We start from the raw sequence: 17,807 nt of genomic DNA on the forward strand, positions 1-17,807 counted from the left end.
CCAAACTTATGGTTCCTTAGTGAAAACTATGGCAGAAAAATAGTATGTTCATGAAGTTCTTCCAGAAAACAACTTATCACCTAGTAATATCTAGGGTTAGTATCTCATGAGGATCTGTGATCACCACACAGAAATATAAACACACTAAGAAAAAACTAAGAGACTACCCTAAGAGCCTTTTATTCTAACCAGCTAACATTTCAGCACTTAAGTGATATAATAAAAGCAAAGACTAGATTAAAAGAATTCTACAAGGTCCAAATATCACTTAAAGTTTCTCCTATTAACCTCTCAAAACCCTTCAGTGTTAGTAAAACTTGTAACAGAATACAAAACATCTTTGATATGTAAATCTTGAAATTGTATATGAAGATGTACATTTTATACAAAAGATGTACAAAATGAATTAAAGAGTTTTTCTGAATATATATACTCTAGAAAAAACTAATACAAGACTACTTGAGGCATTAAACCTACAACTAGAAAATGAGACTAGAAAGTAAGGGACAACAGTGACATCTAGTGGCCATTTCCAATACACACCACATATCAAAATATTTGCAGTGTTTCATGTATGTCAAACTGTCTGGGGAATTATGACAATCTTTAGTTATCAAACTAAAATAAGAAAACTCTACCCATAAAAGTCTGCTCAATATTAGTGCTCTATTTTGATTAATATGAAATATTTAACAAATTATATGAAATATCTCATCTTTGGAGCACTAAGCACGTATTAAATATATCAGATATGTAAATAAGGCTACCAATTGGTCAATATAAATATGATAAGAAAAATAATTTTAAATAGTCAAATTAAAAAGCACTGTAGTGAATGGAAGTATTAACAAGAAAATTAAGAGCTGATATATTTATAAATTTATTCATGTGTGGGAAAAACATATTAGTCAAAAACAAAAAAATTAAACCAAAAAAAAGTATATCATTTATAACTTTTCAAAAACAAAGTTACTTCTCAGCCAAGTGCAATTGTACATCTCTGTAATTCCTGCTATTCTGAGAAACTGGTGAGACTCTATCTCAAAAAATTAGTTTTCAAGTAAAGCTTTTTAATATTACAGCAAGACAACTGTCAACAAGACCAGATAGTCACCTTAAAGGAACAAACTTGAGTCTGGACATCAGCAAGGTGGTGAAATAGGGCTTTCCAACACTTACCTTCCCACAGAAATATCAAATTGTACAACTATCCACATTTGCCCACAAAAGTATCTTCACAAGAGCCTGAGTATAGCACAGAAATAAGAAAAAATATATTAAAGAAAACAGGAAGGACAATTTTACATTAGGCATCCTTCCCAGGCAGACAGCAAGGACAGAGATACACTCGAGATAAGAGGAAGGAAATGAGGGGCTGGGGATTTAGCTCAGCGGCACAGCACCTGCCTGGCAAGTGCAACGTCATGAGTTCGATTCCTGGTACAGGGAGAGGGCGGGAGGCGGAGTGGTGGCGGTGGTGGGAACCAAAGAGGAAGGAAATGAGCTTTGGACTTTGCCTCAGACCCCAAAGTGGGGCCCAACTTGATAAAAGCGAGCACCAGAAAGAATGCCACAGCATGCCCACGGACTGAACTCCAGACCTATCCTGACACAAGGTCAAATCCTACAGTGCCAGGCTCTAAACCTGCCTCCCATACTTAGGCGGCCCTAAGCCTGCCCTACCACCAAGTCAACTGCCACAGATCTGACCTCTAGGCATACTCCAGGGCCAGACCAAGCCCGGCAGCCTTGTGCTCTAGAATATCTCTGCACCAAGATACCCATGGCCCCAGGCTTCAGATATTCCCAAGCTTGATGCCAGTGCCCAAAGACTTAGTCATTAGGCCTGTACTCACAGATTCTGCTACGCAGCCCGTCTAATGCCAGCCTCACCCTAGGTTCTAGCTCAGCCCAAAGTCAGGCTGGCCCACACAGACCCAGGTAGCAGGTCCAGCCCACTACCACAGTACCTCTGGCCTAAGGCATCAGGCTAATAACCACAGAAAAATGCTCAAGGCCTGTTAAGTGCCACACTGACCCTAGGATACCAGTGCTAGGCTGACAACCATGGATCTACGCTCCTGGACCATCCCAGTGGGCCCAGGCTCCAGGTTGGCTTCTGCAGCCATAGGATCCCAGCTGGTCCCTGAAGATTTGCACTTCTGGCCAACACACACATACCAGGCTGTGGGCTCACCCTGTGAGTCTACTCTCCCTGCTTCCTCCAGCTCCAGGCCACATTCCAGGTCTGCTCTACCAGACCCCAGGCCTAAGTCCACCCTAATTATCCCTGATGCCTTCAGAATGCCCCCAAGCAAGCTCCTACAGACTCAGCATCCAAGTCTATTCCCATGGGCTCAGGCTACAGGTCTATGTCAGCAATAAGCCAGCCTCCATAGACGTAGAGTCTAGGCCTATTCCAGCAGACTCAGGCCCATCTCAGCACTTGGAAGGCCCCGGAAAACTCAGGATCAAGGCTACCCCAAAGCCAAATCATCCTCCACAGACACTGGCTTCAGCCTGTCCTAACAGAAAAAGGCTCTAACATTGCACTCAGGGACTCAGGCCACAAGTCCAGCTTTTCAGATCCAGATACCAGGCCAGCCTACCAGAGGCTCCAGCCAGAAGTCCATCAATGGCCCACACCAAACTCTCAGAATCTCTGAAGGTCCTACTGGTGATGAGCTTTCCCAGACAAAGCACATCTACAAAAAAGGGGATAAATTCCTACTTGTTCACATACAAAGGCAATAAAATACGGCCATAAGAATGAAGAAAAATTAGGGAAACATTACCCTCAAGGGAACAAAATAAAGTACCAATTAATACCTCTAAAGAAATGGACACTCATGAACTACCTGATAATGAATTCAAGGTAACTGTTTTAAGAACTTTAAGCTCAATAAACTTCAAGAAAATAGAGAAATACTTTGAAAGGAAATAAATGATCAAAATTGGAAATTTAAATGCATTGATATTGTTTTTACAAATAAAACAAATTCTGGATCTAAAAATGAGTGAAATTTTAAAATGCAAAAGAGCAAACAGAAGGAAAAAAATAAAAGGAAGGAAAAAAATAAAAGGAAAAAAAATAAATCAAAGGAAAACAGAACTGCCCAATCAGAAGAATCTCTACTCAAAGACAGGTTATTTGAAAATATAGTCAAAGGAGAAGAAAGAATGAAAAGCAATAAAGAATGCTTATAGGATTTATGAGGCAGGATCAAAAGGACAAATTTTTGCATTAGGGGAGTTCAAGAAGGTGACGAAAGAGATATGGCTTATTTAAAGAAATAAGATTAATTAAAGAATTAATAGCAAAAAAACTTTTCAAATCTGAGAAAACACAAATATCCAGGCACACAAAGGTCAAAGAACTCTACTCAAATTAAGTCCAAACAAGATGATACCAAGAAATAATCAAATTATCCAAAATCAAGGACAAAGAGAGGATCCTGGAAGCAGAAAGAGAAACAAAACAAAACATATATGGAAGAGTTTTAATAACACTAGCAGCAGAAACACACAGACCTGGGGAAAGTGTGATGACATGTCCAAAGTGCTAAAGAAAAAACTGCCAGCCAAGAATACTGCACCTAAAAGAGCTGCCCTTCAGACAGAGGAAAAATCAAAACATTTCTCCCAAAAAGCTGAGGGAGCTTATCACTAACAGATCTGTCTAATAAATGCTAAAGGAAATTTTTCCAGTTGAAAGAAAAGGATGCTAATTAGTAACACAAAAATGTATTACAACTATAAAATTTAGTGGCAAAGTAAATACATGATCAAACTCAGAATACTATGATACTGTAATACTGGTGTATAACATTTGTATCTTTTGTATGAAGGTTAACAAACAAACACAAAAGATAAGATGGAAGGCTCAAAGCATATCACTATGGAAAATTACCTAATCATAAAGACAGACAAGGAACAGAGGAACAACAAAATAACCAAAACACAATACACAAACTTGGTCTGATGGCACACACCTGTAATCCTAGCATCCAGGAGGCTGAGACAGGAGGATCACTGTGAGTTTGAAGCTAGCCGAGGCTATACAGTGAGTTCAAAGCCAGCCTGAACTACATAACAGACTTTGTCTCCAAAGTAAAATACAAACAAACAAGAAAAAATGAACAGAATGGCAATATCAAGTCCTTACCTACCAATAATTATATTGAGTGTAGATAAAGTTCTTAAATCAAAGGACATAAAATAGATGATGCATAAACAGCCCACCACATATTGTCTGTAAGAGTCTCACTTCACATTTGAGGATATACAAAGTGAAGGGAAGGAAAAAAGATATTCTATGCAAATGAGAGCAAAAAAAAGAGAATATTCTCAACAAAAGAGAGCAGAAGGACACTACACTTTTTGCAGATAAAATAGATTTTAAGTCAAAAATTGTGAAAAGAGACAAAGGTCATTAGGTAATAAGGGATGAATCTAGAAAGCAGACTTGACAATTATACATATGTATTTTATGTATACATATGTGTGTCTATATATATACACACACACATTCTAGCATCTAATACATAAAATAAATATTAAATGAACTGGACAGATAGCCTATAATACAGTAATAGTAGTAGACTTCAATACAGTACTACAGTTCAGCAACTGACAGTCACTGAGGAAGAAAATCAGTAAGGAAACATTATACTTATACTACATTTTAAACCAGGGAGACCTAACACATACATAGAACATTTCATGTAATAGCAAAATATATGTTCTTATCAAGCACACAAGAAACATTCTCCAAAACAGATATGTTGAAACCCAAATCAAGTTTAATAAATTTAAGAAAACTGAAATCATAAAAGTACCTTTTCTTACTATAATTATATGAAATTTAAAATAGGAGAAATTTCATAAAATTCACAAATACATGGAAATTAAACAGCATGCTCCTAAACAACCAATAGAACAAAGAAGAAATGGAAATTTTTAAAATATCTCAAGACAAATGAGAATGAAAATACAATATACCAAAACTTATGGGATGCATCAAAAGTAGTTCTAATGAGAAAATTCATAGCAATAAACTCCTATAACAAAGTTTTCAAATAAACAACCTCATTTTATTCTTCAAAGAAATAGAAAAAGAAGAAACAAAGCTTGACATTGAAAGGAAGCAAATAATAATAGGACAGAAATAAACAAAAAATAAGCTTAAAAAACAGAAAACATCAACAAAACTAAGAAGTGTTCTTTGAAAAGATAATCAAAACTAAAAAGGAGCCATTAGCACAGAAACACACAAGATCATAAGAAACTACAATTTCACAACAAATTAGACAACCTAGAAGAAAAGGATAAAAGAAACTTACTATCTACCTAACTACGCTAAGTTATAAAGAAATAGAAAAATCCCAACAAACCACTAATGAGCAAGAAAACTGAATGAGTAATAAAAAGTCTCCCATCAAAGAATGCCCAAGACCTGATAGCTTCACTGCTGATGTATCAAATATTTTTAAATGAATGACTAATTATCCTTCTTAAACTCCTTAAAAAAAAAACTGATTGTGAGAGTTAGGCTCCACTGTGCCAACTTGATTAACTTGGGAGTTGCCAGACGATTAGAAAAGCATACACTGGGGGTGTCATAGAAGTGTGACTTTGGGTGTGTACAGTCACTGACCCCTTATTCTTTGGCACTGTTCCCCTCTTCTGTTTCCTGCCCATGAACTGGGCAGCTTTTCTCTGCCACTCTCCTCCACCATGATGTTTCTGCCTTGGAGCCAACCAATCATAGACTAAATGTCCTGAAACTGTATGCCAAATTAAACCTTTCTTTCATCAAGATGTGTGTGGTGGGTATTATTTCACAGAGATGGGAAAACTAATACAGTAAGGAAGACAGAATACTTCTACATTCATTTTATGAGGCAAGCATTACCCTGATACCAAAGTGAGACAAGGAGAGTACAAGAAAAAAAATTATAGGCCAACACCCCTGAAAACTACACGCAAAACCTCCTCAATAAAACACTAGCAAACTGTGTTCCACAGCACATTAGAAGGAACACTGACCATGATCACGTGGAATTTATCCCAGGTATGCAAAGATGATTCAATGTACCTAAACTATGAATGATAGTACTTGTGATTTTCATGAAGTAGTTTATTACTAACTCAAATAAGAAATATAAATGTAGAAACACAATCTTAATATAAGCACTAAGTCAACTAAGAGTCTATGTCACAAATTAACTAGACGTCTTCCAAATATCACTTAATCTTTCCAGATCCCTCAGAACCACGGGTTTTAATGATTACTTTGGTTTAATAATTTTTCTGGCAAAAATGCTAAAAACCAGAGTTTCACAAGAACACAATTCAAAGTCACTGACAATATTTCTGAAATGCCACTATTGGGAGACTAGTAAAATTCAGGTGACAAAAACACTGTCCTAATAACGTCAACAAGTTACATCTAAAATAATTGGTGGTATATTAAAACAGGGAATACAGCTCAGAAATAAAAGAGAATAAGGTGCTAATACATGCCACACATGATGAACCCCCCAAAATTAGGCTGAATAAAGGAACTCTTACATAAAAGTTATTTCCTGTACGGTTCCACCTATGACATTCTAGAACAGAAAAAAATGATCTACAGAAATGAGTAAGTGAAACCGTAACAACAGTTACCTCAGATAGTAGGGTGGAAGTATAGACAGATTGGAAAGGGATATGAGAGAATTTTCTAGGGCGGTGGAAACGTTCTATATCTTAGAGTTGGGTTACACAGATGTATTTATCTGTCAAAACTCACTAAATAATCTAAATAAAATTTGTGTAAAACTACATAAGTTTTACCTTAAAAATACACAGAGTGCTACTAATGTACTCAGCTGAAGTATTTGGGGTGAAATATACAAATACCTGCAACTTATTTTGAAATGCATAAAATGTGCGATTAACAGATTTTAATGCAAATATAGCAAAACATTAACTGAAAAATCCAAAAGATAACTACAATAGGATTCACTGTACAATTCTTTAATTTTCTGTGTCCAAAAATTTCCATAATAAAATATTGGGGAAAATACAAATGATAATCAGAATTCAAAACAAAAATAAAAAATACAAACTTGTTTTCTTCTTTATCAAAAAACTTCCTTTAATATGCTAACATTTTAATCTAATCAAATGGCAACTGGAACTATTTTCTAAAGAGCAAGAGTTAAAGGACGACATATTTTTAAAAATTTAAAAGACATACCCGAATTTCTTGAAGATTATGAAAATTATTTCCTACTCTGACTGAGATCTTGCTTGGCGTGTAGCTTTCATCAGACTTGTAGTCTGCATAAATACATAATGTCTTCACTGTCGTTTTTCTTCTAAAAGCAATAAAGAAAAAACAACATGCCCATTATCACACAGAAGAATTATTTCCAAAGCACATTTCTTCTAATGTTAAAAAATCAGTTTACTAAAATGAGTTATAATCAATAATTTCCATTTCCTTTTAATTTCAACAGTAATGAAAAAGAAGAATACGTAAAAATATAGGTAAAGGTATAACATTTTACTTACCAAGATATTATGATCAAGAGCTAAACGTCAGCAAAGAAGAAACAGCTAAGCCAAATCAGATACAGTACTTTTGCGTGCAAATAAGCACTAAGGATTTCCATGTCTTCAATTATATATTAAATAACAAAAGAATTCTAAAAAGCTTGGCTTTATTTACCAGTTACTTAATTTCCTATATTAATATTTGAAAATAACCTAAGTGAGAGACTCAGTCCACAAAGGACTCTTTTTAAAAAATAAAAAACATAACCTGTTATTTAATGCAAGAACTAAAATTCTGTTCCTTTTCGAAATATACGTATCACAGAGAAATAAACAACAAAACAGAAAATTAACCTTAGAAAAATGCAAACCGGCCAAAAATATAAAAAGATGTTCAATTTCTAAGAACCAAAATAAGAGAAATTAAAACAGATATTGGTATTATCATATTAGAAAATATTATAATGAATAATATACAAATTTGATTAGAAAAGGATACTTTCAGAGCCAGCTGACCCACTAATTCAACCTCTAAAAAAATGCATTTAAAAACAGTAGCACAAGAGGCTCACGGGGAGCCACGGGCAGGGAGCACTGGTCTTCCAGCCAGCTCCCTCCCTGCCTCGTAGGCACCCGGAAGGAGGGCATCCAGCGCACAGGGAGCCACGGGGGCGGGGAGGGGGCACAACCGGTCTTCTGACTGGCTCGCTCCCTGCTTCGTAGGCCCCGGAAGGAGGGCCCCCGTGCACGGGGAGCCACGGGCGGGGAGAGCCAGTCTTCTGGCCGGTTCGCATCCTGCCTCCTAGGCCCCCGGAGGGAGGGTCTCTGGCGCACTGGGAGCCATGGGCGGGGAGTGCCGGTCTTCCAGCCGGCTCGCATCCTGCCTTGTAGGCGCCCGGAAGGAGGGGCCCAGGTGCAAGGGGAGCCACAGGCAGGGAGCACCGATCTTCCGACCAGCTCGCTCCCTGCCTCCTAGGCCCCCAGAGGGAGGGCCCCCAGCGCAGGAGGAGCCACGGGCAGGGAGTGCCCTTGCGCGCCAGCCCTGAGGCCGGCTGCCGCCGCTCAATTGAGAACTACCATGACACAGAGAAACAATGACACAATTGGCCCACCATGCACTGGCTGCAGATGCCCACCCACAGACGTGTATGAATCATTCAAACATGGAAAAACCCCTGGGAATACATGCCATACAACAGGCCACTCTTGCTCCTCCCATTGTGACCCAAAAAGGTCCAGAGTCAGCGGAGAAGCAGCTGCTGAACAAGGACTTGGAGAACACGAGAATGCAGACTAACCCTAAGGAGTCAGAGGTCCTGTGGACTGGGGTCATGAGAGCCGCTCGGAAGCTGTAAACCAGGAGGACCTTGCACAATACCTGCGGAGACTCCCTGGAAGCCATTCTTCCGCTGGCAGTACAGGCTGTGGTGGAGCTCCAGAGAAGTCTGCAGCAGGATTCCTGCTGCCTGTGCTGACAGTTGGAGAGAGGACACTAACTGGTTGTGGGGTCCCAATGCGATGGGAGTCTGGAGACAAAACGCTACAAAAATTGGCTTTCGCCCCAGACGGTTCACTTGATTTTTGACAACCCTTAGGCTGTAACTACTTGTTAGCTCCTTCTTGTGTATCTCTGTCTTCCTGAGAAACCACTTTGAAGATACCACCATGTATTACAGAAGCCATTGATACTTTCCTACTAATCTATCCATAACTCTGCAATGTTTGTATTGTTCCTATCCTATTTCGTAAATGGATGCATGTCTATCATTATGTGTTTCCTACAACAACTATTGAGAAAAGTTAATGATTATTCAATAGGTCACTCATGTATAGCTCTATTTATTTTCATTAGAAGCCACTTTGAAGATACCAAAGTATAGTATAACAACTATTGATAATCTCCTGCCTCTTTTGTCTGTAACTCACTATTATTTGTCTATTTGATTTCCTGAGAAACTATCTTATAGATAACAATATGTAAAACAATAACCATTGATAATTTCCTACCACTTTGTCTGTAATTTGGTAAGCCCCCCTATTATATTATCCTTCTTTTACTCTTCAAAATAAAAAGAAAATTTAAAGAAATTTAAAAAAAAAAAACAGTAGCACAAGCACTCAAAAAATTGATGTAGGAACATATTGACATGTGACTAAATTATTAAAAAGTTATAAACAACTAGAGGGAAGTGGTTAAATTATATCCATTCAATAAAACAGTATACAACTACAGATGGTCCCTGATTTACAATGGTTTGATTTACAATTTTGTGATTTTAAAATATTTGTGAAGGCAATAAGCAATGAGTAGAAACCACACCTCAAAGTTTGAATTTGGATCTTTTCCCTGGATACACTCTTTGAATGGCAGGCAATCAGCCATGAGGTCATCAGGGTAATCAATCACACTGTACATGTACTATGTGGCCAAGCTATAATGTTCTGCAGATTAGGTGCATTAAATACAATTTCAACTTACATTTTCAACTTACAATGGACTTACTGTAAGTGGAAGAGTATCTCTATTTAAAATAATCACACAGACATGCACTCACAGTAGGAAAAAAGCAGAATATAAAACAGTATATACAGCAGGCACACTGCACTTTGGGGGAAAATAAAAATTTTACCCTATATTCAACTATAAAAAAGGGCCTACATGGAATCACAAAAAAGTAAAAGTGACTAGTTAGGCAGAGTAGAACTATGAGAGATCTTTATTTTCTTTATAATTCTGTATTTTCTGAATAATTTTCCAGAATGAGTTGTCATTCAACATCATAAAAAAATAGATAATTTACAAAAAGTAACCACAAGAAAACAGTAATAAGTGTGTTGAAATGCACTGCAAAAGTTAAATTGTAGTGTAAACTGGCACTAACTTAAAAACAATAAACTTGAACAGAAGTAGTCCATCAAAAGCCAGCTCACAAAAAAGCGGGGTGGTCTGTAGCTCTTCTTAAGGGAACCATATTTGTGCAACCTCTTGTATCATTAAAAAAGAATGGAAAAGTTAAGGACTTTTCCTCAGATCAAGATCTCAAACACTATAGCCTGGAACTTCTGACAAAAAACAAATACCATTACTAGGTTCTCAAGAGGCCAGAAGTATGAAACCGACACCTTTCTCTTTCTTATGGGCCTATAATGAGACAAGAGAAAGCAAACAATAATTGGAAATTCTGAAGAGCCTACTAAAGACCTTCTCTTTGATGAGCCTAAGCAGGAAGAAAATCATGTTTCTTAATATAAAAAGAGCAAAAATCACAAAGACTACTATTCTCAGTTTTAAAAAAATCAGATGTAAAAGATTAAGCTCTTTGCTCAGAATAATTTTATTTCTAAGTTATGAAATTCAGGATACTTTTGTCACTTACGAGCAGGGTAAGACTAGAAAGGCAAAGCACAGTAAATCATTAATGACAACAAAAACAACAGCGGCAAATAGCAATTGAATACTTTGTGTCTGGCCCAGAAATAATGCTTTGTATGCATTACTTCATTTTTTCCTCAATCTAGTGATACAGGAACTATTACTGTCACCATTTCACTGGTTTTAAAAAATGGTAATACTGTACTCAGATTAATAATTGGCTTAGGTCAAAAAGCTACCAGCTGTGCAAAGTCAGAGTTTAAACACAATTTTATATGATCTTATATGATCCACTACCGCCTTCCTTTTAATTAACCTTACTTAGCTTATTTAAGTCATTAATACCAGCTTACAATGATATATAAGTGTTTACAGTTATTTAAATTTTATCTAAACCATGGGTTCTTTTCCTAAGGTTCATGTATGCCCAAAAATCACATCTATAATTTATGCTGTATATATGTTTCATTAGATTTACAAGACACTTTAACCTCACAACGACTTAAAACTATTATCCGAAAAGGTATAATGAAGCCTCTTAAAACTATCAATCTCGTGTCATGATGAATCAAAAAAAAAATATTGCCCAGAAAAGCATGTGATTTCTCAAACAGCAACATATATGGGAAGATTAAAAGGACAGATGATAGGACATGGTGGCAGCTAGTTGAATTATTCAAATTGTGTATTAGAATAGTCACCATACAATGAAGGCTTACTATGTGCCAGGCAACTTGTTCAACTCTTTGGAGAAGCTATCGCATGAAGGGAGAAGAGGAAGGGTAGTACTTTCTCACTCCTGCTAACAAAGTAACACTCCTGGAGCCTCTTCATCCTCTCATCTGCTATCCCATTCTGTTGAGAAAGAACTACAGGCAGAAAGTAAACATTTGCTTTGTTCCTTCAAGCTACCAATTTAATAGAGGCAGATGTTGCCTGGTTAAGCACTTTCATAACTACATGTGTAAGTCTTTTTAATTCTAGGGTTCCATATTAGGAAACACATGGCTACACATAAAATGTAGTTATGTTTCTCAGTTTCAGTTTTGTCATTCTTATAAAGGTACTATTTTGACCTCTACCTGTTGTCTCTTGCATAGTATCTCATGTAGTTTGGAACCCATTAAATTCCAACACAAGACCTTAGTGATAGATACTCTTTGTTGCTTATCTAACATTCCATTTTTCCTTCTTTCTTCATAACATCCAACTAAAAGACACAACTTTCATAAAGCTAAACATTACCATGTGGCTAAGTTTCAGCTAGTAAGATTTAAACACAATGGTATATGATAAAATGAGTGTCTTAAAAAGGAGGCCTGTCCCTTTCTCATCTACTGCTTCCTGTGCTGGGGATAAGGGTATAATGGGTGAGTTTCCTTGGTATCTTGGATCATGAGGTGACCTTGTAGATAAGGATAAGAACTAAGAGTGAAGTAATGTAAAGAAAAGTAATCTGGTTCATAAATGCCAGGTTTCTCTTACCTGAAGAGGTAGAAGAAATAAATTTCTACCTTATATAAAACACGGTTATTAGAAGCCCTGTACTACAAGTTTGCATTCTCAATTAAGAAAGCATTATTATAACCACAACGCAGATGAGGAAACACGGACTCTAATCAGGTTGAGCAAGTAGTGCTCATTTACACACCTAGTAAACCATGGAGCCAGAATTTAATTTAACCCTATATAACTACACTATATGAGAGTAACTAATAACTTCTAAAGTATAAGACTTAAAGGCAAAATGATTATGAAATCCTGTTTATCACTCCATCTTACCAGAAGACTGAGATATAAGAAAAATTATATGATCCACATATTTGTCCAAAACAAAAATCAAACAAATGATGTATATTTATAAATGACATTATTCTTCATTCCTAAGGTAAGGGAATTTTTAAAGAAAAATAGTCTCTCTGTGGAAAGTTTGTTTCTAATCAGTGTAGGAGAATATTAAAATGGTCATTTCTACTTAGGCATAAGACAAAAAAACTGTTTTAATAGGACATAGGAGACCTTAATGCAAAATTTTTAGCAGTCATGGTTTTTAAAAGTCTAGAATGTCTGCTCATGAAGGGATAACTGGTATAGAGTTCCTTTCCTACCACAAACAACTGAAATCCTGGGAAAACATATATGAAACAATTATCTACAGCTGTTGAGTAACAGGTAGCAAAGGAAAGTAACTCCTGAGATAAAGAAAATAGGAGAGCCTTACAAACAACTGGACATTCTGACTGCAAGCAATGCAGCAAACAAGCCAGCAGAACCCAGCAGTCTCACCATATTAATGAGGAAAAAACTATATAGAGAAAAAACAAAAATCCTCATCTGGAGCTCTTGGGTCTTTCTATGAACACCAATCTGCGCATGGGTAGGGTGGAACTCCACAAAATAGCACAGGACAACCACTGAGAAAAGAACAGTTATTGGAAAGTGATAAGGCAAATGATTCCCAGAGGTCAAAGAGGACTGGGACTCATTAGAGTTCCCAAGAAACAAAGTAGGTAGTTCTTTCAAATATCTGGGACATTCATTTAAGACCTCAGGTGCACAAAACTTAATAATGAAGCTATTTTTTCCCAACAAAAATGACATTAAAGACCCATGTGGGACCTTAAGACGTTTTCATGGGATCATTAACTATTTTCTTAAAAATACTAACATGTTACCTGTCCTTTTTCACAATCGTTCTAAGTATACAGTGGAGTTTTTCAAAGCTAACTGCCCTGAGATGCTATAGTAGATTTAACAAAGAAGCAAAAATAAGTCTCTGACTGCTTTAAGTCAGACACAAAGAGGTTCACAGAAAATACAAAACAATGAAAGCCCTTTCACTATTTTGGTTTGTTTGGGAAGAGACAAACCAAATTTCAAAACTCTAAGAATACTGGCCCTACAGAATAGAAAATAATTCACTAAGTTTTTTCTAGGAACAGAAACTGTCTCTGTTTTCCATTTACTTGTAAATTATCTACTCAAAAGATACCTCATTTTCTTGCTTTATCTGTCCCTTCCATTTCTTTGCCTTAGTATTTTTTTTTCCTAACTGCTACCACAGATTCTTTCTCAGTGGTGGTGGGGTATCCTTTCATTTATTTAATAGGCAATAGTTATTAATATAATCTATTCAAATTGTTATTAAAAACTAGTTCTTTGTAAACCTTCTGACTAGCTAACAGAACAGTATATTCCTCTAAAGAAAAAAATGCAGAAATAGTGAAGTTTTCCAAATAAATACAGCTGGTCAATGTATGAGCCCCATGTTATATACATTCACTTGCTATGTGTCTATTCTTGAATTTGGAGATATTTCATACTTTATGTTTATATGCTAACATTTAAAGCAAGTTCACAAAGAAGCATAGTGACTATTTAGCCAATGAAGAATAATGTGCTGATTTAGACAATATTCATGTTCAAAATTTTTTCAGATAGATAACTCACTATTATTATGAAGCAGCTAAATTATCATTAATCAGCTCTAATTTTTAAACATTTTTCTTACACTAAGTAATAATTGGTCTGTGTGTAGCTCTTACATTTTGGATGAAGCTTTTTTCTGTAAGGTCACACAAAAGAAATTCATCCCTCCACCAAGTATAAACTGTTCAAATTATATAAAGAAAGCTATCGTGTCCCCCAAAGTCTTCAGCAGACTGTATGTTCCAAATTTTCTTACAACATGGTTTGGTTTCAATTTCTTAACCATTCTACCTACTCCCTTTTCAGCATATGTTAACATTTTTTATTAGTGTTAGAAGGGGAAGCAAAAAGGAATACAACACACCAGGAGGTCTGTTATAGCTATACATAACAGCTATGTTCCCCCAAAAGCCTCTTGCATTCAAAGGTGGGGCTTTTCAGAGGTGGCTGGATCTAGAATATGAGATGCTGAGACCAAGGATATGATGCGGGGACTGATTCATGGTGATATGCTAGGAATAAGGGTGCCCCAACCTGCATGTGAGCATGTGAGTGTGGGTACCCTGGAGAGAATAAAAGGACAGATGGGGAAAAGGAGAAAAGAAGGGGGAAAAATTTTATATATATATATATATATATATATATATATATATATATATACACACACACATATACATACACACAAGATAGCTAATTGTACTACTAATTTCTATTAGTTCATTGAAAGGAACAGTTGGTGCTTATACTGCTTGATCAATTTTGTATGCCTATACCTGGTAATCTGAGCAACTACTCTGAAGATAACAATATATAATATAATAAACATCGTTAATTTCCTATCACCTTGTTTTGAAATTCTGTATTGTTTATATTGTTCTCTTAAAAAAAAGGGACAGAAAGAAAGCTACTATTGATGCTTATTACTTGCTGGTTCTTTGCTACTTCACTGCTTTGATGCCTTCTGCCCACTATGTACTGTTTCTCCTCTGCATTGCCCCTCTGCCGTGCTGCCCTGCCTTGGAACCAGGTGACTATGGACTGAAACCTCTATAAACTGTGAGCCAAGTAAATCTTTCCTCCTTTAACTTTGTGTGTGGGATATTTTGTCTCAGCAATGAGAAAAAGTAACTAAGACAAGGTCTTTGTAGATAAGTACTACACTTCCATCACTGCATTCTAAGATCACATTTGATCTTGTGGCAGCCACATCATACTATTAACTGGAAGTTAAACTTTTTGCCAACTAAAACCACTAATTATCTTTCACACTTCTGCCCTTGTCCTCATTTCTCAAAGTAAGTTTATAACTTTTTTGGAGGGTAGGTGGGATGATGTAGATTAAGACAGAACTGTAATTTAATGTTATATTTCCCCTACTTGAAATATAGTGGCTTATTATCCACTAATAAAGAGACTAGGCTCTAGTGTCACTTTAATTTTAGACATCATTTTAAGAAATGAAAATTTTACTTACCAAAACCTCAGCGTTTCTCTTATTCTAAACAATTTAGACCTGAAGCCATTAGAAGGGACCAAACAAGATAAGCATCTGCACAAAACTGGAATATTTGAACTGTCAGGCTGAGGAACATGTTTTTATATAAGGAAGGAGCAGCCTAATGCAGAGTATCAGGCACTGCATGAAATGAGATAAGCCACATAAGAAGTATCCACATTACAGGATAACCTGTTTTGGAGTGTCAGAGTCCAGAAAGTTAAAAAGGGGTCCACACTATGGTATGAGGTTCTAGAACAAAGCCCAAGAAAAAATATAACCTAGGGTTAGGATTAGGATTAGGGCCCACTAAATGGAGGACAGCAACTCTGTAAGAGAGTAACTGATACAAGGTGTGAGATTCATTTGCGGAAAGTATTTTCATGTTGGAAAGAGTGGAAACAAGGAAATAATAACTGTACAGGGAAGGCTCAGACCCTAAGTGGAATGAGAAGGCATGTATGTGGGTGAGAGAATCATGAGAGGAATCCCTGGTCATGTACAGAGAGAATAATGAAATAACTATATTAAAACAATATGAGAGGGCTGGGGATTTAGCTCAGTGGCAAAGCGTCTGCCTGGCAAGCGCAAGGTCGTGAGTTCGGTTCCTGGTACCGGAAAAAAAAAAAAAAAAGCTTGGCATCTAGAAAAGTTCAGAAATAATTCCTAACTTGTCCGAAAATTAAAAAAAAAAAAAAAAACCAATATGAGAGGCAGGCATGGTGGCACACTCCTGGTATCCCAGGTCTTGGGATGATGAGGCAGGAAGATCAAGAGTTCAAGGCCAATCTGGACTATATCGTGAGTTCAAGATTAGCCTGAACTACATAGCAAGACTCTGTCTCAGAAGAAAAACAAACTAACAAAAAAACCAGAATATGAGAACCAAGTTCTCACTGTTAAAGAAGTTACTTATGAGAATACAAAGACAGAAAATTAAAATAAAGGCTGTTAATTCTGGATTTGTGTGTGTGACCTATTACATTCCCTAACTCTGTCCACTGAGAAGGCTCAGAAACAGCAACATCCTAATAACAAGGAGCACATCCAACCCCAGATGTGTCTCTATGTACTCTATTCCACAAAAATAAACCAGATCCCCTCGGAGAAAAAACTGATTCCAGGGCCAAGCCACTAAATGTTGCTAGAAAATAAGAAAGTATTCAAGTAGTCATGGGCACATATCAAACAGTTATAGAGCTACCTTGAAGGGTCTCCCAGTGGCCAAATCTGGGACAATTTCAGCACAGAAACAAAAAATAGTAACAATAATTATAACCCAATGAGTAAAACTAGAAACTCTAATTTGAATAAAATGAAAGTTAAATGAGCAATAGGATACCCAAAGTACCATAAAATACTTATTAAATGCAAAAGTAAAAGAATAACTTAGGGGATATAAGAATAACTTATAGGGGGATAAGCTTGGCAGACACTATCTTAATATGTGATAAAAGCAAACATCACCAGTAATGGGGGAAAGTCAAACTCATACACCACACATGACAGGATGCAATGAAAAAGATACAGCATCATTTCTGTGCTGTTTTCTCACAGATATAACCTAAAGTTACTCATAAAGAAATAATGGAAAAACTCAATTTGAAGGACATTCATTAAAATAAATGACCTACAATCTTCAAAAGTGTCAAGATCATGAAAGTCAAAGAAAGAGTGAAGATCTGTTTGTTCCCAAGCAAAAGGCAGTAAAAAGTGGTGACTAAAAAATTCAACCTGATTCAACTTTATTGAAACTGGCATACCCTGAACGTACTGTAGAAGTAAATGGTAATAGTGTATCAAAATTTAATTTCTTGCTAGACATGATGGCATATGCCAATGATCCCCAGCACTCAGGAGGGTGAGCCAGGTAGATTGCCATGAGTTTGAGGCCAGCCTGTGATACATAGTGAGTTCAACACCAGCCTGAACTACATATTGAGACTCTGTCTCAATAATAATAATAAT

At 36.5% G+C, this 17,807-nt stretch overlaps 1 protein-coding gene and 1 long non-coding RNA gene across 6 annotated transcripts in view; one reads left to right on the plus strand and one right to left on the minus strand.

The window, feature by feature from the left end:
- Window positions 1-17,807, minus strand: part of Anapc10 (anaphase promoting complex subunit 10) — an 84,581-nt gene that overhangs the window by 44,595 nt on the left and 22,179 nt on the right. For all 4 annotated transcript variants that reach the window (XM_005386638.2, XM_005386637.2, XM_005386639.2 and 1 more), the window contains exon 4: window positions 7,244-7,364. In XM_005386638.2, the coding sequence (XP_005386695.1) occupies window positions 7,244-7,364 (121 nt within the window). The remainder of the gene's footprint in view (window positions 1-7,243; window positions 7,365-17,807) is intronic.
- Window positions 1-17,807, plus strand: part of LOC106148763 — a 65,264-nt gene that overhangs the window by 39,121 nt on the left and 8,336 nt on the right. The window lies entirely within an intron of this gene.

This window comes from Chinchilla lanigera, unplaced genomic scaffold, assembly GCF_000276665.1.
Source record: "Chinchilla lanigera isolate Chin_1 unplaced genomic scaffold, ChiLan1.0 scaffold00027, whole genome shotgun sequence".
In the NCBI taxonomy this organism is placed as follows: domain Eukaryota; kingdom Metazoa; phylum Chordata; class Mammalia; order Rodentia; family Chinchillidae; genus Chinchilla; species Chinchilla lanigera.